Source organism: Crocodylus porosus, unplaced genomic scaffold, assembly GCF_001723895.1.
Source record: "Crocodylus porosus isolate Cpor-Errol unplaced genomic scaffold, CroPor_comp1, whole genome shotgun sequence".
NCBI classification, from domain to species: domain Eukaryota; kingdom Metazoa; phylum Chordata; order Crocodylia; family Crocodylidae; genus Crocodylus; species Crocodylus porosus.
The window spans coordinates 67,067-80,552 of NW_017728953.1; the positions used below are offsets into that span (position 1 = coordinate 67,067).

At 53.4% G+C, this 13,486-nt stretch overlaps 1 protein-coding gene across 1 annotated transcript; it reads left to right on the forward strand.

Annotated features, from left to right (window-relative positions):
• The first annotated feature begins 1,626 nt into the window (after positions 1 to 1,626).
• KANSL2 (KAT8 regulatory NSL complex subunit 2) lies at positions 1,627 to 13,046 on the forward strand. The gene is made up of 8 exons (XM_019556465.1): positions 1,627 to 1,835; positions 2,896 to 3,010; positions 3,629 to 3,792; positions 5,615 to 5,781; positions 6,635 to 6,731; positions 9,061 to 9,314; positions 11,351 to 11,590; positions 12,288 to 13,046. The coding sequence occupies exons 1-8, from the start codon at positions 1,712 to 1,714 to the stop codon at positions 12,417 to 12,419; spliced, it is 1,293 nt and encodes a 430-aa protein (XP_019412010.1). The 5' UTR covers positions 1,627 to 1,711; the 3' UTR covers positions 12,420 to 13,046.
• Positions 13,047 to 13,486: the final 440 nt, after the last annotated feature.

The window sequence follows — 13,486 nt, forward strand, 5'->3', positions numbered from 1 at the left end:
CCCAGGTGCATCCTATCCACAGACACCCCTGAGGGCTTCTTCCTTCATAGATGCCCCCTCAGTGTCTCCCCCATAGCCCCCCTGTCCATAGCCCCATCAAGGGCATCCTGTCTCCATAGTCTCCCATCCCTAGACCCCCCCTGAGGGTCCCTCCCCTTCTGTAGAGCCCCTTAAAGTTCCCCCTGATGTCCCCCCATTCACAGACCCCTTCTTCTATAGCCCCCCCCCCATAGAATAGGCCCCCCCTATAGATGACCCCCAAGGTCCCCCCTGAAAACGCCAGCTCTTAGTTTTCCCTTTTTTCTCAATTGCACAGAAACACAAGGGGTGTTTTTCCTGTGGCAGGGCACTCAGGCAGATCCCTGAGTCGACGTGGCCTTCAAGGTTGAGGATCCCTGCACAAAATTTCCAGGCTTCTCTCAGGAATTGTGTCGGCATGCCTCGCGGGCACGGCACGCCTTTGAAAGCTTTGCCCAGGCGGTCCAGGGGGCTGTGACCCCCAGGCTGGGGATTGCTGTGCTTAGGCTTGTTCATGGACTACAGAGCTAGTAGCAGCGGTTGGAGATGTTTCTTCTGGCATCTCTAGCCCAACAATGGCGGGTAATAAAAGGGGCCTTAGAGCCATGAGTCTCACCCAGGTGCCAGGAGATCCTTTCAGGGGTGCTGTTTAACCTTAGTGCTGTCTGTGTGCGTGCAGGAGTTGCAAGATAAACCCGGAGGCCTAAATAGGAGTCTGTGGCGTTAAAAACTGAGTTCTTTGCAATAGAAGAACAGCTGTAGTATTTGCCTGTTGGAAAAAAATGAGTGAATGTTGGAAAAAAGACGAGCTGGTGTTCTTGTGAGTGCCCTGCATCTAATGAGGGTGCCTCCAGCCTCAAACAGTTGAGAAGCGCTGCTCTTGATCTGTCTGGTTCAATGCACTCCCTCCAAAGCATTCACCCCTGCTGCTGAGAGAGAGGCTGCTGGGCTAGGTGGCATTGGTCTGACCCTGGCGCTGCTTCCATTTCTCAGGAGCTGTAATTGTCTGAGGGGGAGTTACAAGTTTGTTAAGCGTTGTAAAGCGTTTCAAGGTCTTTGAATGGAAAGAAGCTTGCGGTACCTGAGGCGGGTATCGATCAGGGGAACAAGACATCACCTTTGGTCATCACCAGGACATTGGTTTCGAATCACCTAGTGACTTTTGGGGTTCAAGTCCCAGTTCTGATGTTGTCCTGGGTCGTTTTTCCAGGAGAGGAGTTGAGTTAGCTTGTGGACCCAAACCCGGCATGGTTTGAAAAGAGGTAGGCATTAGGATTTGTTGCAGTTGGCAGATCTCTCTTCCTGCAGACTTCCTAAGGTCCAGAAGAAGACCTTAGGTGTTTGAATCCTGTGCCTTCTACTTGTTAGAGTAAGGGCTTATCTCCAGGCTTCAGCACACTACTGACTCAGGTGCCAGAGGTTTGCATTCAGCGGTCACGTATGTGGTTTGGAAATCACCCGGGACACTTATACCGAGGAGCTGCGCTGGCTGTGTTCTGGGGGTGGTAGCAGGGAGGGGAGAAATTCATGCCTTTTCCAGCCATGTGGCAGTGAGTGCCCACCTGTGCATTGCTTTGTGTACCTTCTTGGCTGGCTGCAAACTCTCAGGGCTATAAGCATTTAAATTTTTCCCCCCAGCGTGTCATTCTGTGCTGAGCATGCCCGGAGGAATGCCCTGGCGCTTCAAGCTCAGATGAAGAAGGCCAGCACGGGGCCCGTCAGTGAGACTCTTCTTTGCCAGCTGAGCTCTTATGCCAAGACGGAGCTGGGGCCCCAAGCGGCGGAGAGTAGCCGCAGTGAAGCCAGTCGAATCCTGGGTAAGAACTTGGAGCGAAGTGAATGAGGAAGCTGGGGGAGTCCTCTGCCCTGCACAGTGGGACCAGCAGCCTGTGGCCTGCTATATCTGGGAGGGGGCATGGTCTGAGGGAACTAGCAAGATAAAGCACAGCTGGCTTCAAGAGAAAAGGCTGGGCTGGGAGCCAGGAACTCCAGTGCTCTGTGCCCTCCTGTGGGCTCACCATTTCACCTCTCTGCTTCCCTGATGCGTGAGACGGGGGAGGTGAAGTTGAATATGCATTCACAGGCTAAAGCACTGTGCAGATGGACAGGTGATTTATACAAGAAGGCCATTTTTAGAGCACAGGGAAAACTTTGCAATTGCAAATATGGTTTTTGTGGCACAAGTGGTATATTCCTAAGCTGTATTCACCATCTTTGGCCGTTTGCATAAGGTGTTCAAGCACAGTGGCCTGAGATGTGGGTATGCAGTCCCTGCTGGGTACGCATCCCTCTTCCAGTCCCCAGGGGCTTGGGCTCCCATCACCTGCCATGCAACTATAACATAAACCCATGTGTCCTCAGTTGGCACTGCAAAGAGTCTGGGCTGGGTCTAGAGTTGATCTGAATATGCTCTTAGGGGCTGCTGTTCTGCGATAGGGGTATCGGACACTTCCCATGATATTGTCACTGGACTCAGTTGCATCTCAGCAGGGTTTCCTCTCACTGCAGTGTTGGAGCTTCCTCCTCATCTTCCTCATTACTGGTTTGCATCTCCAGCTTGTAGGGTCTGTGACCTACAGGATTCTCAGCAGAGGAGAGTGTTGCTCCATCAGATCTGTATATTGTGACAGCCTTGAATTATGTCAATTTTGAATATTGGCAATTTTTCTGTTGGAACCGTGGAGCTGCTTTGTCCTGTTTTCTCCCCTGGGGCTGGGAGGTCTGTGTCACCGTCCGTTTGTCTCAGAGTTTGTTTGGGGCCTTTCTGGCTGCAGCACAAAGCTGCCTAACATCCCAACGCCAGTTCTGGGCCCTTGTGCTCTAGCTTCAGGAAGCTGGGCTGGATGGCCGGCCTCTGACACGGTGCTTCCCTTTCAGATGAGGACAGCTGGAGTGATGGCGAACAGGATCCTGTCACTGTGGACCAGACATGGCGAGGCGACCCCGATAGCGAAGCTGACAGCATTGACAGTGATCAAGAGGACCCTTTGAAGTAAGTCTGGGAGCTGCTGCTCAGGTCTGGCACTTGTGTGAGTGGTGAACTGCTTCTACAAGACAAGAGTGCACAGAGATGATTTTTAGGAGCCTGCTTTAGGAAGAGAAACCACCGCAGCTGAGAAGAGCTATGTTGGTGCTTCTGAGTTGCACCCAGTACAGCATCCAAATGGGATTGGGCAGTTGTTCCTCAGGTGGTGTTCACATAAAAAGAAATCGTTGCCCTTTGCGGGGTGGGGGATATCCTGTGCATCCCTCCAGAATACTGGGCTCACTGTGGGTTGGCTGGTTGTCTTCTGTAGCAGCATCTTGGTTTGAATCTGGTGGCATAAGGGCCACAGAAGATGCTGCATTAGTCCAGGATGTGCTTGGTTATAGATCTGAACAATGCAGTTACCTGCAGTCTCTGCCTTGGCACTGCCTGACTTGCTGTTCTCCCAGAGCCCAGCTGAGCACAGGTGTATTAGCTAGATGGCTTTTTCTGACCACTGTGCTTCTGTATGCTCCTTGTTCCCTGCTGGTGCTTTGGGGGTATCAGCAGCTGCTGTAGTAATATTCCTACCTTGCTCCCCACTGCTTATTCATGGCATATTAAATTGCCCCCTGGTTGTTACAGGCATGCTGGGGTGTACACAGCGGAAGAAGTGGCCTTAATAATGCGGGAGAAGCTGATCCGCCTGCAGTCCCTGTACATCGATCAGTTCAAGAGACTCCAGCATCTTCTGAAAGAGAAGAAACGTCGCTACTTGCACAGTCGCAAGGTGGAGCATGAAGCCATAGGCAAGTACAGGTTCAGGTCCCTTGCTCCATGCCACTTGGCCGTATGCAGATCCAGGCACTTGGGAAGCATGACAGTCTGCACTTGGAGGTGATGGTATGGCACTGGGAGCCAGAGGCAGTAGTTGTGTCCCCCGGAGTCTGGTTGGGAAAGTTGCCTTCTATCTTTGCTCTGTAATGTGTTGCTGTGAGGAAATAAGCCTGCAAGAATCTGAATTCTGAGAGAAGAGTTGTGTTCAGGGGGTGTTTATCATAAACACTGTTGTCTCATTGGTAACGTCTTGTCTTCAGTGGAAGAGGTCTGCCAGGTAGGGATGCGGATATTGCTCTAATGGCATCGACCTATGTTTAACTGACGAAAGCCCCTTTGTCAGCATAGCTTATACAACTTGAACAAAAGCCCTTCTGTGCCAGTAGAACAGGCATCTGCTAGTATATAAACATCAGGAGAAAGTCGCATACACACTATGGCACAATACTGTGGGATCAGTGAAAGATTTGAGCCCTTATGCTTGCCTTAGTGTGGGACTGAGGGCTGGCAGGACAGCTGGGGGCCACGGTCCAGTAATATCCGTCACTAGTGCTTAGTGTTTTGGAGCCTTTTGCGCTAGCCAGCAGGAGCCTGTCGCCCACAGTGGCTCCGGGCGCAGGGAAGGGAGAGACAGTAGGAAGTTTTAAATGTAGCAGACAGAGTTGTTTTTCTGGTCAGCTCTGCTGCGTGGGCACTTGTTCCTCCACCCTGTTCTAACAAGGTGGCAGCTTCTGTGCATCTCCATTCCCTGATGCCTTTCATATCCCAATTCTAGTCCCTTGTAAATTGTTCAGTGTTGTATGTTAGATGCAATCAGTGAGGCCTCACTTAGAGTATTGGCTTGCTAAGGAACCTTTAATAAGCCTCTGCTGTGCTGGGCGTCAGCTTCTGTGAGGCCTGGGAATAATGAGAACTGGCTTACCACTGTAAAGCCATCTGAGATCTGCTAGTGAAATATACTATACAAAAACAAGGTGGTGAGACTTTTTATTAATTGCTACTGGTATAATTTACACATAGCAGAATGGGGAGAAGCAGGGAAAGGCGTTGGTTTGAAAAGGGGCAGGCACGAGGGTTTGTTGCAGTCTGCAGATCTCTCCTTGCAGGCTTCCTACAGTCCAGAAGATTTTTGGAAGCAGGTGCTGGGTTGTACTTCAGCTTGTGAGATGCTGCATTGTGTAGCTAGCTGAGCTGTAAGACAGCTGTCCTCCCCCCCATGGGTAAATCATCCTGTAAAAAAGACATTGTGCAACCCCATTACCCGATTAAAAATAACTGAGACTTTTATGCTGCAATATTTTCTAAAATGTATTGTACAAACTGGTAACACAGTGAACAGTAGGCAGTGAATGTTGACTTCTAAATACAAGGTCCTTAGCACTTATGCTGTAAGTTCACTGATCTTTTAAATTAGCTTATGTAGTAGATTTTCGAATCATTTGTAAATGTAAAATTTTGCCTTTTTTGGACAGAAAGACACATGCTAGAGGAGTCCAGGTGCAGGTTAGATTCGTTGCACCTTATTTGGGGTCAGTTTAAGATGCCAGCAGACCAGTCTGAATCTGTAAAGGTTCTTTCTGTGCAGAGAAGTGTTGAGATTGTGGAGGCTGCACTGTGTAGTTCACTAGTAACCAAAAGACTTGGTTCCTGCTTCCTGAATACAAGGCCCAGGTGACGGTTCCTGTATTGCAGTAACTGGAGAGCTGGCTGCATGGCCGGCTCAGTCGGGTCTGGTTCCAGGTTCCCCAAGCAGGGAGAATTGCCACAGGCTCTTGATTCCTCACTCTCCCCCAGGTAGCAGCCTCCTGACAGGCCCAGAGGGTTTGATGGCCAAGGAACGTGAGAACCTGAAGCGACTGAAATGTCTCCGCCGCTACCGCCGGCGCTACGGTGTGGAGGCCCTGCTTCACCGCCAGCTGAAGGAGCGCCGGATGTTGGCAACCGACGGTGCTGCCCAGCAGGTACTTCAGTCTGCAGGGACTTCTGGTCCAGACCCTGTTCCGTGTTACAGGCTGCCTTGCAGTTCAGGTCTCCGACCTGTCACCCATATTTAGGGAGCAGGACAGGGGCAGGTTCCAAACCCTTCAGCCCTGCCAGGTTTTCCATTATGAATCTTGTCTTTGTGGACATGTAAGTAGGCTGTAAATATATCATTTCTGACGCTTCAGCTGATGGGTGGAGCTCTGTGGGGTTGTTTCTATTAAAGGAACGAGCAATAAAACATAGGCCTAAAATGCAGGTTTGGAGAGTTTTCCCCTTTAAAAGAAAGGGAGGCAGGATTACAAAGCCTCCTCTCAGTGCGAGGAGGTTTTCAGCCCTTGTAATTAATTTTATATGAGCGCAGAGGGATTTGATCACTTCCCTGGAGCTTTGGGGACCCAGTTGTGCCACATTACATTGCTCAAGAGAACCTGCAACTGAAACCAACTTGTTTGTGTGCGTCAGTTCCCGCACTGCCATTTAAAAGGATGCAGTTTTGCTGCGTTTGAGGGTGGGTCTGCTACTGTTCAATTTGGAGGCTGCAGGTCTTAGCCAGGAATGCGTGTGTTCCCCTGTGTAAGAGTAAGGGGCTGGCAGGCTGGTGTACAAACCAAGGCTGAGAACCTATCTGCTAAGACAGATCTCAGGATCTGGGCTGAGACTGGGCAGGCTCAGTACCTGAACCCTTGCGAGCAGCCAGGTGAGCAGAAGAGGCCTGGTGGTTTGTAAGCCACTGACAGAGTAGAAGCCCTGAACCCTGGTGCTGGTTTAATAGCTGAGCATAGCTGAACTATCTGGGGCTGTTCTGACGTGTTCTCTGGGGCTCCTTTTCAGGCGCACACCACCCGCTCCAGCCAGAGGTGTTTGGCATTTGTGGACGATGTTCGATGCTCCAACCAGTCTCTCCCCATGACCAGACACTGCCTTACTCGTATCCTTTTGTTTCCTCTCAGCTGTGCTGAACAGCCTTGCTGACTCAGTCCCATGTGGGCTTGGTCCTCATTTTCTTTTGGCCCTGAATCAAGGCCACCGGTTTGCTGTAGCCGTTGGTTTCAAGCAGGAGCCCAGAGGAACGTCTTCCTGTGGTCTGTTGGCCGTTCCAGAACCCCAGACAGGAGCGGCCAGTTCAGTTGGAAGTGACACACAAACTTCAAGCGATTAGGGAACAGCCACAAACTATTTTCCAGCTTTGTTAGACTAAGATGGAAGCAAGTTTGTTTGCAGCTCATAACTTAATCCTTTCAGAATCCCTCTCACAGAGGCTGGGAGGCTGAACACTGAATACAAGGAAATAGCATGGGGTGTTTTGCAAGTTGAGACTATATTTTAGCCCTGCAGGGGGTTGTCGCAACTCCTTGGAGGTTGCTGTTTATTTGAAGTGAAGCTGTACACTAAGCAGTGACTCAAACTGTTGTTGTGGCATGTTTGCAAGTGACATCACTGCAAGCAGGTTTGGCTTTCAGATTGAGTGGTATTTTTTTCCTAAGGGCTGGACAGAGGTTCCCAAGGCAAACCATGTGGTTCCCAGTGTAATGCGATTGCACAGATGAAACCAGGGGAAGACTCTGTTCTTTGCAGCTGGGCGGGCTGAGGGAGGCCAGCAGCAGCAGAAATGATGAGCTCTGTTTTGTTTTGTTACTAACACTGGTAGGTCAGTTGTGTACAGGCACAGGCCGGGGAGGCAGGAAATTGCCATTGTTTCTGTTCAATGGCTGCGGGTTTTAAAATGAAGCCCAGAATACTGCCATCAAAATGGCTTGACCAAGGCCAGGGCAGTGCAGTTGATGAAGGGGAGTTGAAGAAATTGCCCTGTCTTTTAAAAGAAAGCATCAAAAACCAGGCTGGAAGGGGCATGGAGAAATCATTTAGCCCATCCCTTAGGGAGGGGGGCCTGCCAGATGACCCATCCAGGTCTGTAAACTGCTGCTCAAAGCTAGCCCACTGCAGCCTTCTGGGCCCATCATTTCCCAGGTGTATGTCAGTTGTGCCAGCCAAGGAGCTGGGGCAAGGTCATACTTTGGGTTGCCCTGCTGGGCAGGGACAGTTACAGAGGAGTTGCCTGCAGCCGATTGCTCCATGCCCTGTCAGCAGCCTTGTCTTTGATACCTGCGCATGAAGCAGACAACCTGGCTGGGCTGCCGTGGTCCAGGTAGGGTTTGACACTGACAGTACAAAGTAGTGGCTGACTTGAGTCTGACGGGGACTGGGGTCAGTGGGGTCAGTCTCCTCTGTGGGTTGAGGTTAAAAGAATATGGTTAACTTGAAGCCTAGTCATCTTCAAGAAATGAGCTCAGCTCAGCCTGATGTCAATTTTGCAGTCAGTTTGTCTTTCTCTCCTTTGCTAACTTGTGTTAAGAGAAGGCTGTGGAACTGGCTTGGACATGATTTTTGCACACCTTGGTATGATTGAGATGTCTCGAAGCCCAGTTTGGAGTAGAGCCCCCACTTTTAGACAGTTGGGCCCCTTTCAGCTGCTTCAGATCAAGCACCTGGAATCATGGGTCACTTTGGTTGAAGTGAGGTTGTTCAGGCCAGGAACAACTGCAAATAAAAATCCCTCTTCTCATTCAGTGGCGATAGCTGGAAGAGTTCGTTGTAGTAGTGACGGGAAAGTGTTAGTGAATGATTTTGAATTTGGCCACAGTCCTTTAAAGGGCTCCAGGCAGGAGGCAGGCCTAGTTGCGTTTAGCGGGGGTGGGTCGGCAAGTGCCTGTAGGCAGCTGACCTCCTGAGCAAGATGCCATTAACGCTGCGCTTCTGCGGGTGATCATAGGCAGGGAATCCTGTTTACACAGCTTGGAGGCATAGCTCTTCCTCTGAGCCCTTCTGGGGACAGAAGAAATGAAAATGCCTGAGCTATGTCTGGCTTCAGGAGAGGTCTGTGTTGGTACCAGCAAGGAACTCTACTGCACAGTTGATGCTAAGGCTGTGTGCAACCACGAGGTACGTGGGAAGCTCCTACCTCATCTGTCCCTCCCGTCTTGGGGGCCTTTGAGACTTTTGCAGTATTCAGTTAGTCCCCTGTGCTCTGGCCTCATGGTAAAGCTGTGGTATTACCTCCATTTTACAGCTGGGGCGTGTGAGCTAAGTAGCTTGGCTAAGGTCACAGCAGTCGTAGAGTCTGCCCCAGTTCTTACTCACTGGGGTGTGATTTAGCTGCTGTTTTCCTCTGTGCTGGGGGCAGTGTTAGTGCCCTTTGCTTCATGCCTCTGCCTAGCTTCTCTGTCAGATGCACGGTTTCCTTGACTCCGTCTTCCCAGATATTTGCCAGGACACCAGTCAGACTCTGTTCAAGCCATGCCAAGGGTCAGAGGAAGTGCCCTGTAACAAACCAGTCGCCGTGAGCCTCTCTGAAGATCCTTGCTGCCCGCTCCATCTCCGACTGCCGCCTCAGATGTACGTCCCTGAGCAGGTGCTGTCTGTCCCTGAGGAGCTGGAAGCTGCCCCCACGGATCTGTACTTGAGTGCTGCTGAGCTCCAGCCCACGGAGAGCTTACCCCTGGAGTTCAGTGACGTAAGTCGGAGAAGTCGCATAGTATCCTCCCTCTGCCAGCGGCTCGGAAGCAAAGCATCCAGCCGAAAGCTTTGGTGCCAGCGAAGGCCGGATGAGTGTAACATGTCACTGCAGCTGCTAAGCCATGTTAAATCGCTGGGGGGATTATATAGCTGCAGACCCCCGTGCCTCTGCCTATCCCTTGCCATGGTCACAGGTCTCACAGCCCCTTGTCGAGGAGTCCAGGCTCCCAAATGCCCACATGGAGCTCAAGGCTTCTAGTTCTTAGGTGCCATGCAGGGATGGACCTGGAACAGGGTGCTGTGGCAATGGGGGGTGACCGGCTCCTTTGTAGCACAGGGCACACTGCAGTAAGTTCAGTCCAGAGCCCAAGTGTTTTCTTCCGCTTTCCTTCCCCGTCTCTGGACTGATCTGTGCTCCTGTTCCAAGCGGGCATCCTCTTGAGAGAGCATTGCAAAGGTCAGAGGGCTCTAGGCTTTCGAGCATTTGTTTCTGGCCAGTAGCAACTGCTTCTTTGGAGCTGCTGTTCCCTTGTCTAAATCTGTATCTAGGAGTTTTGAAAAGCGGCTTTTTGACTCTGTCCCCAAAGGATACGTGGAGGTTTAATCCCCAGATTATAGTGCATCCCGCAGGCACACTAAACCTCCATGCTTCAAAATCCTCGTGACATTTGTGTAAACAAAGTGGTGGCCGCTGTTCGGAGCTGCTGTCTTGGGGGAGGCCCATGACTGAGAGCCCGGAGCGCCCCGTCCCAGAGCAGACTCCTGTAACCAGCATAAAAATAGCTGCAGATAGCTGGGGGAGGTGCTGCCAGGGCTGCTGTAACCATAGGGATGCTAGCAGACATTGCCTTAATATAGCAGGCCAGATGCCACCGATCCAGGGGCTTGAAAGCCTTGAAGCTGGCTGTTGTGAACCTGGTCCCACTGCAGCAGTGCTCTGCGGTGAAGGCCCAGTGCAGCACTCGGGGAGCTCAGCCAGGCAGCTGTTGGTTCCCATGAACATCAGTGCCGTGGGAGGAGGTTGCTGTGGCCAGGAAAGCGGGGCACTGGCTGCGTCTTCTCCCAGAACCATTCTCATGGCCTGGGCAGAGGTTTAATGGCTGCTTAGGCAGGAGTCCAGGGGTCTTCGCTGTTTTTCTATTTGCTGAGTTGGGGGCAGCCTGCTCTGAAGTGTCTTGACTGGCCGTGTTCAGGATGACAGCATGGGTCTGCCCTGTAGTGGGGGCCTTGCTTTGTGTGTCCCTGAGTGGGGGAACCTTCCTTGCTGTTGCCTGGCACGGTTCAGGGCTGCTCAGTGCCTCTGCGTTTTATCTGATGTAGCGCAGTCCTGCCTAGGCGTCACGCAGTCACAGGCATACCTCCTTCCACATCGAGCTCCCTCCATATGATGCCTCCCTCAACAATAGCCTTGGAAGAATCCCAGCCTCGCGCCTGCATTGTTACCATAGACGGAGCAGCTGCGTGTTTGTAGGAAGCGTTCCCAGGGGAGAGGTCAGCCTGGGTGAGGCTGAACACTGCCCCCTGCCCACCCCTGCTTCTCAGCCTCTCTGGGCTGCATGCTGGACCCTGGGGTTCCCTGTGTGATGGCACGCCACGGTGGCAGCTGTGCAGCTTCCTCTGCACAGAGGCCTCTGGGCTGTGTGCGCCATGCCCGGGGTGCCAGGGTCCCTGTTTGGTAGCACTCCAGAGGTCCCTTCCAGCCCTGTTTTCTGGAGTCTGAGTGCGGAGCCATTGCCCTTGTTGGCTAGCAGCACCCTGACCTGGCTTTGGACTGCTGCTCTGATAGGACACTGTTTGCCAGCACCCTGAGGGACCGTAACCCGTAGCTAACTGGGCCTGGGATTCTCCAGGACCATGGAGTCCCAGCAGCAACTTGCACTTGAGTTGCACGTCCTGGGAGCTCAGCCTGTCTGCAATTGGGCCCCGCAGCACACAGGTGACAGAGAGGGGGCTGGAAAGACTCTCGCTTGCCTTGCTGGTGCATTTGGCTCGCAGAACCTGCTGATGGGCCATGCCTGGTGGTTTCTTCCTCAGGATCTGGATGTGGTGGGTGATGGCATGCAGTGTCCCCCATCCCCTCTGCTCTTTGACCCCTCTGGAGCCCTTGAAGATCGTGCTGTCAAAGATGTGGTCGAGGCCCCGCTAGATGTACTGGCCCATGAAAAGTCACCACTGCTGGGTGGCCCGGCCCAGCTGACACAAATAGATAGAGGAAGCTCTTCTGGCCAAGTCCCCTCAGCAGCCATGGAGTCTTCTGCAGAGCCACCATCACAGGTACAGAGCTGGAGGAAGGGAACAGGGCACTTCCAGCTGGAGTGGGAGTGGGCAGGTTCCCTAGGCAGGTGTAGTTTCAGCTCCAGAGCTGCACGTTGGAAGAGCCAGGAGATGTGCCCTTGAGGGGAATTCGCTTCAGTTTCAGACCCGTTCCAAGATGCAGGTCACAGCACTGTGCGTGGCAGAGCTCCCTGGGGCTGCCCTTCCTCAAACAGCCTTGGACTCTCTGCAGCCACGTGGCAGCCCTACGACTAGGATGCTGGTAACCGAGGCTCATGCTTCAGGGCCCCCAGCAGCAGCCTGCAGGGTCAGGAGCACCAGGGTAGGTGCCTTGCAGGCTGCTCAGCAGCCAGAGGACCAGGGGCCTCTACTCAGGCCTGCATTACAGGCCCTGAATGAAGGGTGGCAGCTAGTTTCAAGCAGGAGCCCAAAGGAAAGCCTTCCCCTGGTCTGTTGGCCGTTCCAGAGCCTCCGAAGGGAACGGCCAGTTCAGTCGGAAGCAACGTGGGTTTACAATACAAAGGTCCCTACTGAGAGGATGGGCGAGGAGCTGCTGTGGCAGGCAGGGCCCAGGGTGCGGGCTCCTGGGATGAACTCCCTGCTGGTGTGTGCATGAAGTCTTTCCCCTTGGGACCGAGAGCCAGGCCCCAGCTTGGTACGGGGCTGGGTGTGATCACCGCTCTTCTGTCTTTCACAGGCTCAGCTGCAGGCAGGCGGGGGCAGGCCTGGCCTCAAGGAAGACAGGAAGCTGGAAGATGCTGCCCCTTCTCGGCCACGTGGCATGCCAGCAGCTTCCAATGGGAACCCAGACCCCGCATCCGTCAGCTGAGGCTGGCTCGGGGAGCATGCCGCCTTGCTTGAGCCCTTGTCCTGGGTCAGAGCCCAGGCTGCCCTTTGGGACCGTGCGCTGGCCACCGAGCGTGGTGTTCTTGCCGGGGCCAGGCTGCTGGCTCCGCTCCCCCTGCCTGCCCCAAAGCCATTTCCAAATTGGTTGAACCAGGGGATGCCCAGCACTTGGCCACAAGCCCTAGGGATAGTCTCTGCCCCCTCATGCCTCTCACCTGGTTCTGGTGGCCTTTGGATTTTGGGTGAGCTTGCCAGTGTGGCAGTCAGCTTGTTAGCCAGGACCAAACCAAAGGGAGACCTTGGGTTCCCTGGCAGGGGATCCACGCAGCTGACCCCAGAAGGGACCAGGCTGATGAAGCTGTGGCTTATCCATGGAGCAGTGAGATGAGCCACATCTCCCCCAGTTGGTGTCCATCGCCCAGGGTGCCAACACGGGGGTCTTCCCCCTGCTGCCCTTTCCCTGGTACTGTTTGCCCCAAAGCAGAGTCCTGCTAGAGCTTTAACCTATGCCCAGGCCCCCGGCACTGTGTCCTGATGAGTTTAGATTTGTGGCAGAGCCGGAGGAAGCTCTCTGCCCCCTGTAACCCAGACAATAAAGCGGTTGAAGACATCACCCTCTGCAGAGCATGTCTGTGCTGCGGGCCGGTGCTCAGAGGGGGGGCAGCGTGTGGTGCTGTGCAGTCCCAGAGCTGGCAGGAGGCAGCGTCTTCATTTAAACCCCCGTGGTGACAGGATAGGAGAATGGGGTAAAGGCCCTGAGCCGCAGCACAGCCAGAGCTGTGTCATCTTGGCTGAGCTGCTCTTGCTGCACAGGCCAAGGAGTCGGACTTGAGCACGTGCCAATTTGGATGGGGATAAGGAAGGCTCAACCTGCTCCCAGGGTGGGTGTTTGCCCTCAGCGATGGCCACAAGGCAGATCCCTGGTGCTCGAGGCCAGCCCCTCTGGCATGGAGCAGCCGGTGGGTTGCTGGCGTGGGTGCAACTGGCCCCAGGGCAGCTGAGATGCTGGAGCAGGAGCAAGGCCAGCCTGGCAGGGATGCTGCAGCGGGG